Genomic DNA, 15,328 nt, shown 5'->3' with positions numbered 1-15,328 from the left:
TAATGGAAAGCAGCATGTGGAGAAGCATGACCTGAGGGGAAGGGAAAATCGGCATAGAAAGAAATAAAAATCTCCTGATTTCCTCCTTCCTCTGTGTCTTTTGTCAGGACAGAAACACCACTGCAGAACTTTTCTTCTACCTGAGGTTGGTGCATAACTCCTCAGGAACATGCTGGTTGAAGGCAAGAAGACTTGTGTTTGTTTTCTCCAAAGCAAAAGGCACACTCCTGGCACTTGCTCAAGTATGGAAGAAGAAGGGGAAGAGGAAGGGGGGGGTCATGTCCTCTCTGTCAAGCTCCCTGCCTTATATAAGGGTAAGTCTCAGAGGCTGCTGCCTCAGATCACAGCCTGTTGTCATGGAAATCTGTAGTCCAGAAGAGACCTCTGCAGGCCCCTCCTGCAGTCTCCTGCTTCAGGCAGGGCAAACTTCAAACTCTGGTGAGATTGCACAGCTGCTGAGGTGCAGAGGTGTCTTCCCAGCCCTGCAGCTCGAGCAGGAGAAGAGCAGAGCAATCACAGGCCCCAGGCACTTACCTGGGACAGAACATGCAGCCTGAAGACTGCCATTAGGAGTCTTTGAGCCAAAACACTCATCTGGTGTGATTTGGAGGTCTGTAATGAAATCTCAGGTAGCTGACACTCTGCATTTCGCTGGTTTACATAATTTTTCCCCCATCAGATAGTGAAACAAATTCTGAATGCATGTCCCTACAGGATAATCTTGTGTCAACAGATGTTCGCGTCGTGGTGCCTGGGCTCTAACAAGGTAAGGGGTGGAGGCGAGGGGGTGAGGAGGAGGTCCAAGATCTCTCACAGCTTGGCAAACAAGCACAGCCTTTGCCAGCAATGGAGGTGGTGGCCCAGGAGGCTCCAGGTTTTCTGGGTCTCCTGCTGTGAGGCCACCCCTGCAGGCCAATGCAGTGGCTGTAGCTCAGCCCTTGGCATTTCCCAGAAGACTGCTGTTGCTCGCTCACAAGCTGACATTGTCCCTCGATGGGAATCATCTTCAGCAAACAGCTGGTTTTCCTCATTTGCTCACTCTTACATTTTCTGCTTCTCTTTTGGACATGTCACTTAGCTTTCCTAGGTAAATATCAGATCTTCCAATAGAAAAAGCTCCATAAATACCACATAATGAGTTCAGACGTGAGCAGTCGCCTCTGTGACATGCAGCAATTCACCTCTTTTCTTCGCTTGAATGGCTCCTTAATAGCTCCCTTGGCCTGCTTGGTGTTGGAGTCCCCAGCAAGAACAAACCGCTCTTCAAAGTGGGTGGCGTTATTAAAGAACAATGCTGCAGTCTCTTCTGGAGGCAGCAGCAGGGTTTTTAAGTTCACTGTGTGCTTTGAAGGAATGTGCTGTGGTTCAGCTGCTGGCCAGGTCTGGCCCATGGCATGCTGAAATGGGGCCTGTCACCTTTCCTTCTGAGAGGCCAGCAGACAGTGCCAGAGCCAGAAGGCCCTCTGCTGCCATGTGGACATCACTCAGGGGGCAGTGAGGACCTCGAAACTGGATCACTGTGAGCTAATAGTTCATGACAACTGCGTCGGAGCCCTTAGTGTTTTAGGACTTGTCTTAGGCAGGAATTTATTTATGTCAGTTGCCGCTGACCAGCTGAATATTTTCATGACTGCCAATTTTGTCTCTTGGATTCAAATGGTCTGTCCTGCTGTGACAGCGTTTTTCCCAAGGAATGTTAGTGCTCACTTTGAATGCTGTTTTAATGTTGGCTAATTATTCACTGAATAGCATCCCGACATGAAAGTATCTATTGTTATCAAATGTCTTTCTAACCCAAATGCATGTGTCACTTCGGTGCTGTGGTATCTTTGTTCTCCTTAGCACACTCCCATTATAATGGAACCAGCAGGATTCAGTTCTACCACGTCAGCAATCCCGTAACACCACTTTTGTAGCAAGGGTACAGCTGGCTGAAAAAAGACTAATATATATATATATAGTTTTTTTTTTTTAAAGGGTCCATATGGATGTAAAAAGTATTGGTGCCATTTGGTATAAACTGTAATCGGTTCCAGACTCTGCCGCACTCAGAAACTTGAATCATGGGATTGTATTTGGTGGTTTCTGTATTTTTAGGGTTCTCACCTAAACCACAGCTCTTGTAACAAGTAAATGGCTATATCTGTGGTGTCCAATCCCTCATCTTAATGATGTTAAGAAAATGTTTGTTTAACTATGAATTGAAATTGTATTCTGAGCCCTGCAGCTTTTCAGGTGAAGTGACAGAACCAGCCTTGCTACACTGGGGCAAAGTAGGTGGGCTCCAGGGCCTGAGTTCAGATGGGCTGAATTTCACTTAATTCGCTCAATTGTGTTTCCTTTAAGGCATTTCTGAAGGCCTGGGGCCAGTCAACCTGAAATACTGAGCACTGGGATCTAAATGGAATTTAGGCTGCTTTTGGCTCCCTCTTTGTATGTGCTTTAAGGCATATCAAAGGTAAGAAGAGGCAAAAGGGAGAGACAGAAGCACGCAAAAAGTATGTTGTTTGCTTATGAAGTGTCTAATAGACCAGTGTGGCTGTGATGAGGACACGGCTGCTGAACCAGAATGTTTTCAAGCTTTTTGGGTCAGCTGTTGCCCCTTGATTCGGGCAGGGGAGATGGAAGGTGGCAGGATCACACTAGAACCTCTTCTGTGTATTGCTGGTGACAGAAACTGATAGGCCAAGAGGCCATTTAGGCTTGGGTTGGCTGCTCTGTTTGTTTGTTTGGATCCAGAGCCAGTGTGTGCATCTGCCCGAGCCTGCCGGTGGCTTTTAACCCCATGACTGATTTCAACCACGTGCGCCTGCTGAGTGGGAGAGGTGCAAGGAGCTGGGTTTGGAGTTGGTCTGCTCAGGAGAGAGCTATGGGGAGAGGTTGTAGGAAAGCAGGCTTTGTTTTAGTGTTGTTGCTCACAGAACAGATTGAGTTTGTCTTTTTTTTTTTTTTTTGTCTGAAATAACTAAAAGTGAGTTGGAGTGTTCATTGTCTGAGAATGGCAAACTCCCAGGGTATTCTAAACTTGTTGTTTTAAAAAGATGTAATAAATCAGCAAGGAGTCAGTCTTGTGGCTCAGAATTACATGTTCAGCACAGTGTTTGTCTCCCAGCGAAGTCTTCTACGGGTACTGCAGTTTGACTGTTATTTCCTCAGCTGTCATACTGCTGTACGCCCAGGAAAAGTGGGGACTCACTGCCATGCAAATTTGCTAGCTGGGGGAGGACTGGAGCAGTCCTGAGATGTGGAAAGCTTCAGGCTGTGGTGCTGACCACCACGGCAGCTTTGGGGAGGCAGCTTTGGGGCGTAAACCATGGCAGCTGAGCCCAGACCATTGCTGAAGCAGAAAGAGGCCGTCCAGAGGAAGGAGAGTGGGGAGCGCTGTCTCATCTGTGAGTTTTCATGACATCTGAACACAGAACAGAGTTCCCCCTTTAATCCAGATTTCAGGATAGTAACACCTTTCAGGAAGAACTCCTTTTACCAAGGACTTCCAACTATGAAAAAATAACCCAATGTAAAAGTACTTAGCCCTTTGCAGCACCACTCCATAACACAGTGATGATGGGAAGCTTATAAAAGTTTGAGGAAAAGCTACAGATCTTCAGAAGCAGGTAGCTTCTCCACGGATGAAGGAGGTACTCTGTTCTCAGAAGTACAATTTTCTGTTGTCCCTGTGCATTCAGGGCTTTCAGTTTCTGTAAGTTCTCCATATGATTCAGGCATTTCTCGCCTTCCCGAGGCAATGTGGATTTTCACAAAAAAAAAAAAAAAGAAGAAAACAAGAGGAAAAAAACCCCCACTCCTTTTAACCAAAGGAAGGTTTGGTGGCCTTGGAGGCAGATCTACTTAGTCTTCAGAACCACCATACTGGAAGGAAGAGAACGTCCAGTGTTGGCGTGGGGAGGAGATGTAACCGCAGAATCCAAGTTCAGTTAGAGTGATGATTATGCTCCCTTCCCTGTGGCTTCACCAGTGAAAGGTTTATTTTTTCTAAAACCACAGGAGAATTAACCTTAAGCAGGACAACTAAGAGCCCTGCAGTTATGGAATTCCCTAGTAAGACCAGACCTTCCATCTTTTTCCTCAATCACAGCAAGTAAGCAAGAAGTAGGTTTTTTTGTAATTATATATGAGCTGTAGTGTTTGTACCTCTTTTGACTGAGAAGAGAGACTGGCCCTCCATCCGTCTCCTGCTTAATTTCAGAAAAGTCAAGCATGTAGAGTACTTTGCAAAAAGTCTCTTCCTTGAAGATTTCTCCCCCGACATTTGTATTCAGAAAATGTTCTTGCATTTTAACATACAATCGGACTTTAAATGTACCATATCTTCAGTAGTCCTTGTGTCAAATTTCAGCACGTACAGAGGAGGGGCCCTGAGAAGGACACATGCTGCCACAGTTAACAGGCACATGGGTCTTAATGAGATCTACCAAGTGCTCAGTACTTCAAGGAATACAGCTTACAGGATTTTTGGATTTTTGGTTCTGACTGACTTAAATATTGGAAAATAGTCAGAACCAAAACAAGTATTCCTTTTTTGTGTGTGTGAAATTAGAAATAAAATTTTTCAGACAATTGGACCCAATTTGACCTATTTTTTAAAGTCTCATTTTATGCTTTTCCTCTTAATGCAGGGCAGGTCTCAAAGACACAACAAAAATGTTTCATTTGGAAAATATCAAAAGGACCTGTTTCAGAATTTCCAAAGTAAACTCATTCTGGAGGAGGTCGAAGTAAAACATCTGTCAGTCTCGTAATCTCTTTCTCTCCTTCCACTGAGAAATGGAGTTTATGGGAAGGTACAGTTCATTAAGAAAAGGAAATTCGCCCCCTTTTCTTTACTATTTCTGAAAACCAGGCCATCATACTGAAGAGCATGATTTGCAGATTTAGTGGGAAACATGCCTAAACCAGGCAAGAAGAAAAATTCCATGGAAATCAACTTCCAAGTCAAACAGTTTCTGTAGGTCTGTGTTTGAAATCTTCCCCCTGGAAGCCTAAGTTTAGGCATCAGCTAATTCTGGTCTTATTAAAACAGCATGAGAAGGAAAAACCAGCCAGACAACTCTGTATAACTGTTGTAATGTAAATTAATTCTAGTACTGTGAACACCCTAGGGTTACATTCTTGTAACATAAATATCAATAAAGGAAAAAAAAAAAAAGCCTACAATTAGTAAATAGCTTTTTCTAAAAAAAGGTGATTTTATTGAGTTTTAATATACAGCTTTAATATGTTAGGGTAATCATACAAGATCTCTCTTGTGTTCAATTTACACATTACAATACAGACGTGAGCTAAAATCTTTTGTTTTAATGTACAAAAGGAATCCAATGTTGTCCACTAGCAGCTTTGAACTTGGCAAGAAAGGTTCTAGAGACTTTAAGTGCAGTAACAACCATACAGAATACAAAATGAATACAAAGACTTTTCGCCAAGGTATATAAACATTTGAAAACAAATGGTGCCTGCTCCACAGGGCAGACAACTAGCAAATTAAAAACGTCACTGACCAATGTTCCAGAGTAGGAGGAGCATTACCCTGTGTAACAGTTCTTATAAAATATCCTAAGAATATCTGTATCAAATAATTTGTACTGATCAGAAAAAAGGTCTGAAAAGAAACAGTAGGCAAGGAACTGAACAATCAAAAAAATGACATAGTAATATAAAATATTTCCATCACTATTTAAATGCCAAATTAATCAAGCAATAGTAAAACAAAACAAAAAACAAAAACAAAACAAACAAAACAAAACAAAAAAAACAGAAAACCAAAGCTCTTCTGTTTAAAATAACAGCACTGTTTTTGCTTATTTTCAATGATTTTTTTTTCTTATGAACACACTATATACTTGATTGTTTCTCTCATACAGAGTAATGTGTCCATTTGGTCTGTCACTTCAGTGAAGCTGACATACAATCAGCCCATCATGTCTCACTTTTGACACATTTTAATGTGTTTTTCCCCTTATGTTCACTACTCTGGTGCCTTCTCTTCTCAAGTTAAATACTTTTCTTCCTTTTCTTTATACAGTGCAGAGTATATGGGCTTAGGATATGGAGATTTTCCTCTACTCCAGTTCACTGTCTAGTTCTGAGTTCAGTGGTGTGCAGTAGTTTGGCTTGTCTGAAGGTACATACCCAGGGAGACACAAACACTTGTACGAACCTTCTGTGTTAATGCATTTGGCATTCTTGCAGAGAGACATCCTGTTGTTCAGCTCATTGCACTCATTCACATCTGCAAAAAGGGAACATCAAAACACATTGTGTAGGTAAAACTCATTTGTTTCCAGCATTGTCAGGAGTAGAACATACTGTAGGAATACACTGAGAACTGTATATTCAGTTCAGATCAGGTGGAATTAGGGCAGTTCAAAAGCTGTGACAGATAAATATTTTATTGGGAAGAAGACAAAGTTATTGTGACAAATCAATAGTGTCTTAAAAGGCATTAAGCTGTTAGACCACCAAGTTCAAACTCCTCTTAAGCTATGAAACAAAAATTTAATAACCACTTACAGGTTTTTATCTGACGGCTTAGAGGTGGTTTATAAGAGAGGTTCTGCGAGTTCTTAGTATAATATCTTTATGAAAAAAATCAAGTATTTTAGGCTTTCTTGGTGTTGCCAACTAAACACTTACAAAAAGCAAACTACCTGTACTCAATACAGCACAGCTAGGGAGAGCAGCTTGTTGTAGAGTCCTGAAGATTACAAGGCGTGCAGGTAGCTTTTCATGATACAGCTAGGAGACTGCAGCTGTGGGTTATGAAGTGTAGTGCTAGGCAAGGTTAGTACAGACACCTTAAACTGAAATACGCACGTGCGGTCTATACTAGGCTCTACACTGAGGGATGTTGGTTGTTTTGCTTCGTCTTTGCCCTGCCACTTGCCTTCCCTGTATTTCATTATTTTAATTGCTGATATAGTCTCTAGATGTTCTGGTTAGCTGTTGTGCAGATGTATTGGTTTGAGGGTGAGAGATAGTCTGGCTTCTTCACCACTGAAATCAGTAAGAATTAGGGGGCCAAGCCCCACCAAGTGGATATCTGAATATTTAGGTGGCCCAACTGCTCTAAAAATCTGCTCCTAAAATTACTCTTCCACTCTGGATCCAGATCCATCCTCTCAGTTCACTAAACCCTTTGAAAAAGCTTTGCTCATGTTACAGTGTGACATTATAGATACAAGTTTAAGCTTCATTGCACAATGGTGTGTCTGTTCATTTCTAGGTTCTCAGCTGAACAGAACTGTAATGCACTGAGGAACATCACCATAGTTATTTCTGTAACAATATTTACTAGCCTTTGCAGTAAATCAGATATAAATTTGGCAACTGTAATAGAATTCGGGTCATCATCTGTAACCTCTTTTTTTTAGCCCCTCCTTAAGTCAAGTGGCTAAACTGACAGGCTAGCAGAAGAGTAAGAAGTAAACACGCCGTCCTCACCAACACAGGTCATTTTGGCCATGTCCAGGTGATAACCATCAAAGCAGTCACAGGTGTAGCCTTCCTGGACTCTTACACATCGGCCATTTTCACATCCATTCAGAATACCACATTCCTCTGCTTGTAACTCCTCAAAGCTGTTCAGAAAACCTGAATGAAGAAAGAATTACAAACAAATAAGTTACAGGGTTGCTGAATATATATATACCCAAATGTATAGCAAGACCCTGAAATTCTCTCAGAGGTTTACTGAAATGTGACTTGACTTTGCAGAACATAGGTCAGCTTTAGCAGATCTGCACCATCTGGAGTTTTAAATGCACTAGAAAAGCACTGAGATATGTTTCAAGATGAAAACTGTCTAACTTTGTGAACTCTACATTTTTGTGTTAAAAATGTGATTTTTTTTTAAAAATAAATGACACTGCACACTGCATTTTTTTAAAGGATAAATCTGTGTTTTCTAAATAGCACATTTTATTTTAATTTTTAAGCATATCACCCTTTATGTAAAAAAAAGGGTAAACAGCAGTAGCGCTGTTTGGGGCAAAAGTATTTTAAAATGGTATTCTAGAGAAGTGAGATATCTGTATATGGGGGAAGAGATACACTCTAATTTATCTACAAGAAATACATCTTAAAAAATTCAGTCTCAACTGCTTTATGGAAAGTAAGAAGAAATTAGATACCGCTTTACTATTGTGGGCTTGGTTAATAACCCTTTGACTGGTACTTCACTGATTAGTGCCAGTACAAACACTTATAATTTACTGATCGTTCCATGTCATAATTCTCGATAGTGATTATTCAAAGGCTCCCCATTTTATTATTTATTTGACAGTTCTGAATTTGTGTATAAAGAGGGATATGTATTTAAAAATTATTTGACATTTTTACACATTCAGAGAATCTCTGTAGGACTGAATTGCTCCTCTTAGTTCTGCGCAAGTTTTTCAGCTAGCTTCCCAGTCACTGAGCAGTGATGTAACAGGACTGCAGATGGCAGCCCATCACATCCAAAAGACTTTTGAGGAAAAAGTGCAGAGCCCTTGAGAGTCTGTTGGTTTACCAGCATAATGAATACATAGCATAGAAGTGGAGGGGAAATTGGAGCTGGAGTGGAATTGAGTAGGATACATCTCCCCATCTGCCCCATAACGTATGACTAATGCAGTAATTCCACAAACAAATCATTGGCTTATCTAAAATGTGTTTACCTATTTATATGTTACAATTGCAAAGCTACCTAGTAATATAAATTTCTCCCTTTCCCTTTGCTTGCTGTCCTGTCTTTTTATATTTACCCTACCCTATCACCCTGTCTTTGTTCTTTAGTCCCTCTTTTCTCTTGCTTTGCTGTTCCTACCCTGCCCTTTCTGTATCATCCTCTGTTTAACTTCCGTACAGTTGTATCCACTCCCCCACCTTCTTTGGCTACATAACTTGTCATCCAGCCTGGACTTGCTCCACTGTGGTGGGGCTTCTTCATAGGGATCATTCTGGTCAGTGATGCACTTAATAAATTCTGGAGACACTGAACAGATATGTGACATAAGAAGCACTTGCTGACTTAAGCCACATCTCAAGAATGTGTACAATACATAGCATGTATACAAGTGTACATTAAGTGGGAAACATTACAATTTTTTCCATGACAATCTGTCATGACTGACATCCTGACAATCTGGTCAACACCCTCAGTACTACTGCAATGAAATGCAGTAGTACTGAGGGTGTTGACCAGACTGTCAGGATGTATGGTTACAGAGTAGTAAGAAATCTGTCCGTTTTTCATTATGTTTTCAGCCCTCTAGTAGAGCTGCAGAGGGCTCATGAGGGTCCCTTAAAGCAAAGAGCTTTGCTAATTTAAATAACAAACTGCCAAGAAAGGGAAAAGTCCTCCCAATACATATTTTACATATACAGTATATGTACATATATATATGTGCATGTACATAGACATATCTAAAATATCTATCACATAGAGCAAGTTCTAGTTGTACAAAAGTTTTTCATCAAAAAAGCTGGATGGGGTTACATGTTGCAATTCTAATAATGCGTATTTGGTTCTGTAGAAATTGATTGCACACAGCTGACAAATACATTGACATGCATGGCCCTGCCATGGGCTGGGCAAGTATTGTCATATTCCTTGTAGAGACTGCAGCAGGATCATGGCCATGAAGCCTTTGATGATAAATACAAGACTGAATTGTATTTGTCGGGTAATATGCCTCTGATGAGGACAATCACACAGTTATGTGTTTGGAAGTTTCTTATGCATTTACTTACCACCGTACCTGGTTCAGTGATAGGATGGGAGCAAGAGACATGAGCTCTTATCTCCTTAGCACGGAAGACTCAACTGTGGATTCAAAACTGTCTACAATTTTACTGTATCTATTCACCATTGCTTATAACTTACTTGTAAAGAACTTGTTTACCACTCAGTGTATTATCTGTCACATTTGTTACCCAGTCATTATCTGGGCTTTTCATTATGCATGGTAATTTTCATCCGTGTGACATTTTAATTAGATATCAACACTCAGTGCTGTTTAATTAAAATCATCTGGATATAAAACAATAAGACATTTTACAATTCTGTGTAGAGCTGAAAGGTCATTTAGATGCTGAATAGAAAAGAGCTCATTATTATGATTTGTATAGCTTTGTATAAAGGTGCAATGCGCACAAGAAATGCCTATCACTCTTCCAGTAGTGTGCCGTAATCCTCCTCCTCTGTTTTGATCTGTTACCTTTACTTTGTAAGTATCTCCTTGTACAGGAGAAGCACTTTGGGAAAGATTGTAGTGGTAACTCGTCGGCCACGTGTGTAAAGCACTGGAAGTTACCAGTTCCTTCTGATACCCCCACTTTTCTTCTCTGAAGCTGTGATGGAATATGCCGCATGTGCACAGCGTGGCTGATTTTGAGGAAGATACTGAGATTTGCAAGGATTCCTCTCCCTCAAGCCTTAACAGTGAGCTGGGCCAGATCCATCAAGAACCCTGATATTCCTGAAGTACACCTGAGATGCTGTACATGACTCCCACATCCTGCCTGGCAGACCCTTCCAGCCTAAAGACTATATGCATGCATACTCTCCAGTCATGCTTTGTTCTGTAGTTTCTCTGCTGAGCGAGAACAACTTGCATACTCTCTATTTCTCCCATATAAATTCTGCTGGAAAATCATGGAAAACTGGCATGGAGATGGAGGGAGGTTTTTTTTTTTCTTCTTCCCCTTTTTGTTTTTGTCTGTTCAACTAAATGTACTCCAAAGAAATCTGTCCCATGCTCCAACGGAAAATTAATTTGTGAGAAGGAAAACTGGCAATCCTTTTGACCTTCAGCTGTAAATCTGTTGGTAAATATAAATTTAGTACACTTGGCACAAACTATTCCACTGTATTAAAAATTAATGTTGTACTCCGAGCCCAACTGGACTCTTATACAACACTGGCTCTTGAACCAGAACACCTGACCGAAAGCTAATGTCATAGGAATAACTAAAACATAAATAGGCCACATTACTCAGAAGCAAACAGAAGAATGAAGCCAGCTACAGGGAAATAATCCAAGTTACAACCCTCAATTCAAGTATTTTACATAACAGAGAAACTTGCTTACGGTCTTCAACAAAGTATGGATTAGTTTCTGGAGTGTAGTGCTCCTCGAAGTCAACCAAAGCATCTTGTCCATATGGACGTCGAGATCCTGGAACAGGAATGTTGCACAGCTGGGCATAATCCTCTGAGGGGAGAAAGAAAATAGGATATAAAACTAATCACACTTGTAACACAGGCTGCATTGCATTAGTCCCAGTGTGTTGTGGCTCATATTAGCTGGAAATAAACTTATCTTCCTAGAAACACCATAAATCTGCAATTTCCACAAAGCAGTCTCTCTGCAAGAAGGATGTCATTAAAATGTAACGAGCCAAATACAGACTATTAAGTCATAATAGGGATAACACCAGAGATAGATTTGAGTCAATAACCGTACCAAAAGTTATGGGTCATGTTCTTCTGGTCTGCTCTTGCTTTGAGGAGAGGGATGCCGTGTATCCCACCACCAGTGCACCCCTGGCCCAGGGCTAGCTGTGGTTACAGCCCTCGCTGGTATAATAAAGGCTCCCCCAGACCATTGCGGATGCTGGCAGAAGCCACCCCAAAGGAAGCAAACTGGAGCAGGTGGGGCCGCATTTCTGGCACAGCCAGCCAACCTGAAGAAATCACAGAATAAAAACCCTTCCAAAATAGCACACGCTCCTCTGCAAACTTTCTTCAAACCGCAGGCTTAAGTGTTAATGCTGTTCAAAGTCTCCTTGGCTGCAAACCCATCAGGGCAAGGGGAAAAGCACAGATGAAATAGTTACACTCCGATTTTTTGCCTCTCCCCTATAGTTCTAGACTACACAAGTTAAAACGTACCAAACTCTTCACTTGAGGTGTCAGAGCCCATGTCTGAAATGCTGGTGTATGGAGCTTGATTTTTTTAAAAAATCCATTACCATTTACTAAAGAATATACAAGACAATTTATCTGAAAATAGAAACTTTATGAAAATACAGCAATCCAGGTGCCTCTTTACACTTGCTACAGACTACTTAGCATCTGATTCTGTGAAGATTGCCTGGTGTTCTGAGAATCAGGCAGAGCATGGACGGGAAAGAAAACCACCGAAAGAGAGAGAGGAAAAAAAGCCCTAAGCAGATACAAAATCCAAGAATTACAGATGGTTACAGAGCCAGAAACCTCACGCTGTGTTGAACTGTCCCAGACAGCAAATAGTCGGATAAATCCAGACTGCCTCTAGACAGTCCAGAGGACAGCCCCACTTGCTGCCCAGCATTGTTTTTTTTGTTTTCACAGGTCGTATCTCCTTCACCTGGGATGGTTTCATTTTGTACCAAAAAGAACGAGGTGCTCAAAAAGTCTGTTTGAATTCTGTGGCCAACAACTTGGCTCTTTTGAGAGCAAAACCCTGTGCTCTAAGGGCAAAGCTTGTCTGCATTTTGCAAAACTGTCACGGGTGCCTGTCCAAGTCTACAAAATGAACTTGCCACAGAAGTTAGAAATCCTTGTACATCTCACCACCTTCTGCTTCAAGTGCAAGGTGATTTCCTCTGTTTTGCCCCTCCAGAATATATGTATATACTATCTAGACAACCCTCCCCTCTCCCAGGTGAAAAAGTACACTGCAAACAGAGACACTCAAATGAAACAAAGCCATCATCAGAAAATAACCTATAACATGTATTGCCTACTTCCCTGAATGCATAGCTTCCCACTGAGTTACTATGATCACAAACAGTTCTAGCAGCTGTCTAATAGCACCAGAAACACCGGTATTTTTACATCCTCTCATCTGATCCCAAATCACATCCGTATATGGGGACAACGAGGTTATCATCTCAGACTGACTCTTCCACTGTTTTGTGTTGAGCTACTTGGCGTGCTCAGGAATTTTGACATGTACACAGTCAAAAGCTGTGCAAAAGTGTAAAAGTACATTCTCACAGATGCAGTACTACAAAATATTAATTCAACTGGCCTATGTGAAAGAAATGACCAAATGAAACTGGTCAGCGAACAGCAAGAGGACAAGGCAAGTGGGTCTGGGGGATCGCTACTTCTTCCAGGTGAACGTGACCTTATGGAAAGGATTGCACAGAAGCTGGAAACTGGCTTTTCAGATTACTCTCCGCTTGGCTTGCTCTTTGTAAAAAACAATAGTGGAAACAATGTTTTTCTCCTGAAGGAAGCAGTCAGAGAACATCTGAAAATCTATAGTGCTGGATATCTCATGTACATGATAGTAGGATAATTTGAAGATTGTGCAAGACTGTTTTATCTTGCGTGTTTGCCCATGGAATGTTGTTTATTATCTAAAGAAGAACAAAGAAATGTTGACAAAAGAAGCTTGTTTCCTGCCACACCAGTCCTTTGCCAGTCACATTCTGAATGTCTGCATTTTCAGGTCTCATTATAAGTAAATTAGTGGCTACAAAATGATGAAGAGCTGTTTTAGTGCATACTGTAAACTTTGTATTTGTTGTAACTGTAATGGTCTGTTAACCCCTTGGAGCCTGTTATGCTTAATTAACTATTTGTTAATGCAATCTGATCCTTTAATAAATTATACATTATCTGTACATGTAGCTTTCATACAGAAGCTCACAAAGCATTTAATTAGTCTTAAGTTGCTTTACAATGTATATGCCTATACTACCTATTTATAATTTATGTGCTTGTTTTGATACATACTGTGATGATTTTGAAGTTATAATAGGCTTTGAATACACTATGTTCTTTTTAGTTGTGCATGTAGTGTAAACTTTATCTCTTGTCTTTTATAATGCATTGATTCAGCTCCTAGGTGCTCAGGAGATAAACCCATGGAGAGCAACAGCAGAAATCATGAGCAGAATAAATTCAGGACCAATAACAACGTGCCACCTTGTTGTGTTTCTCTCTCTCTTTTTTTTTTTTCTTTTTTTTTCAGCAAAGAAAAGAGTGGGCAGAGAGGAGAGTACAAAGACTGAAAGGCACTAGGAGGGATGCATTCTGGAAAAATCACAAGAACCAGTGTTTTGAACTAAGGTCAGCTAGAGACTTGGATGGTGGTAAAAACAAACCTGTTAGATTCCCCCTCTGGATGATAGAACAAATTATGGCAAAACAGATGTGTACATATAATTTTTGTTGTTTTAAACTTTTACCCTTGCTGTCCTATGTTCCTACAGTTCAAATTAAAAATAGTACATTTTGGGTCACTGCGCTACACTGGTCACAGTTTTCCAGGGAAGAGAATTAAATGAACAGAGTGCTGGATTCATGGGTAAAAGCCCGACTAGTGCACAGAAAGTTGCAGCAAGTATACAAAAGACAGAGCAGTCCAACGCTGCCCTAGGGAGATGACAAGAGGAGACATGCATCAAGAAGGCAGTAAGGGGGCAGCGAGCACAGAAAAATCTGTACCTACCCCTGAACGACAAAAACATTTGAGCTGTCACAGAAATTAATGTTGACTTTCAAAATAGCCTTTCATGAAAAATAATAAAGCGTCTTCTGTAATGACAGTCAATGGTATAACCTTTTCTTACACGTATTCATTTTCTCTGCTAGCTCATCTCTGGGCTGTGATCAGTAATAATACAACTGCAGTTATAGAAGGAAAAAGGCTGTTTTTAGTATGATTTAGTCTATGTTACCCCATGTGTTTCGGTGTTTTTCTCATAACTTGCAAATGAAGCACTGAGACAGTTTATTGTATAATTTAGGACAGTTATTATACAAGGAAGCTGATGTAGGCTTCCAAAAATGTAAAGGACATTTTCTAAGGCAGATGTATACGCATAAAACAAGTGTGTTATGGGATTACAGCTAGATGCACATGCGTACTGGCACAGATGTTAGCCATAATTGGTGGTGAAAGCTAGGCTGATGAGACGACAAAACATAAATTGGAAGGACTGACCACTTTTAGGTGCTTGTTAGCACAAGTGCAGCTGTGTAAATGTGCACCTAATTTGCATATAGTTGTAACTGCACAGGCCTGTGTGGCCCTTATTCTCACCTGGAGGCCTAAAAATTCTAAACCCTCTAGTTGGAAAAAATATTCTGCATTTCATGCATCTGCAATGAAATATTACACTAAAAAGCTTTTCCTGACAAAACCGTGAAAAAAATGCACCACTGCCAATCCTCCCTCCTGCCTATAAAGCAAGCTTTATTTTTGTTCCAGCTCCTCAGAACTGTCACCATCACACACACAAAAAAGGAGCCAAGGCTATCAACACCGTGGCAGTTCCTTCAAATTATTTAAAAATGCAACAGTTTTGCTATGTAAGAAATCACTGGAGA

General features: G+C 40.8%; 1 protein-coding gene and 1 long non-coding RNA gene across 2 annotated transcripts in view; one reads left to right on the top strand and one right to left on the bottom strand.

The window, feature by feature from the left end:
- Nucleotides 1-2,102: 2,102 nt before the first annotated feature.
- Nucleotides 2,103-5,537, top strand: LOC121067131. The gene is made up of 3 exons (XR_005818129.1): nt 2,103-2,458; nt 4,006-4,099; nt 4,638-5,537. It is a non-coding gene; the product is annotated as an uncharacterized LOC121067131 (long non-coding RNA).
- Nucleotides 5,188-15,328, bottom strand: part of LTBP1 (latent transforming growth factor beta binding protein 1) — a 202,148-nt gene continuing 192,007 nt past the window's right edge. Inside the window, 3 exon segments of the mRNA XM_040551251.1 lie at nt 5,188-6,247; nt 7,459-7,608; nt 11,091-11,213. Of these exon segments, the coding sequence (XP_040407185.1) occupies nt 6,078-6,247; nt 7,459-7,608; nt 11,091-11,213 (443 nt within the window). The 3' untranslated portion in view covers nt 5,188-6,077.

Source organism: Cygnus olor, chromosome 3, assembly GCF_009769625.2.
Source record: "Cygnus olor isolate bCygOlo1 chromosome 3, bCygOlo1.pri.v2, whole genome shotgun sequence".
In the NCBI taxonomy this organism is placed as follows: Eukaryota; Metazoa; Chordata; class Aves; order Anseriformes; family Anatidae; genus Cygnus; species Cygnus olor.
This window is presented reverse-complemented; position numbering and strand designations above follow the sequence as displayed.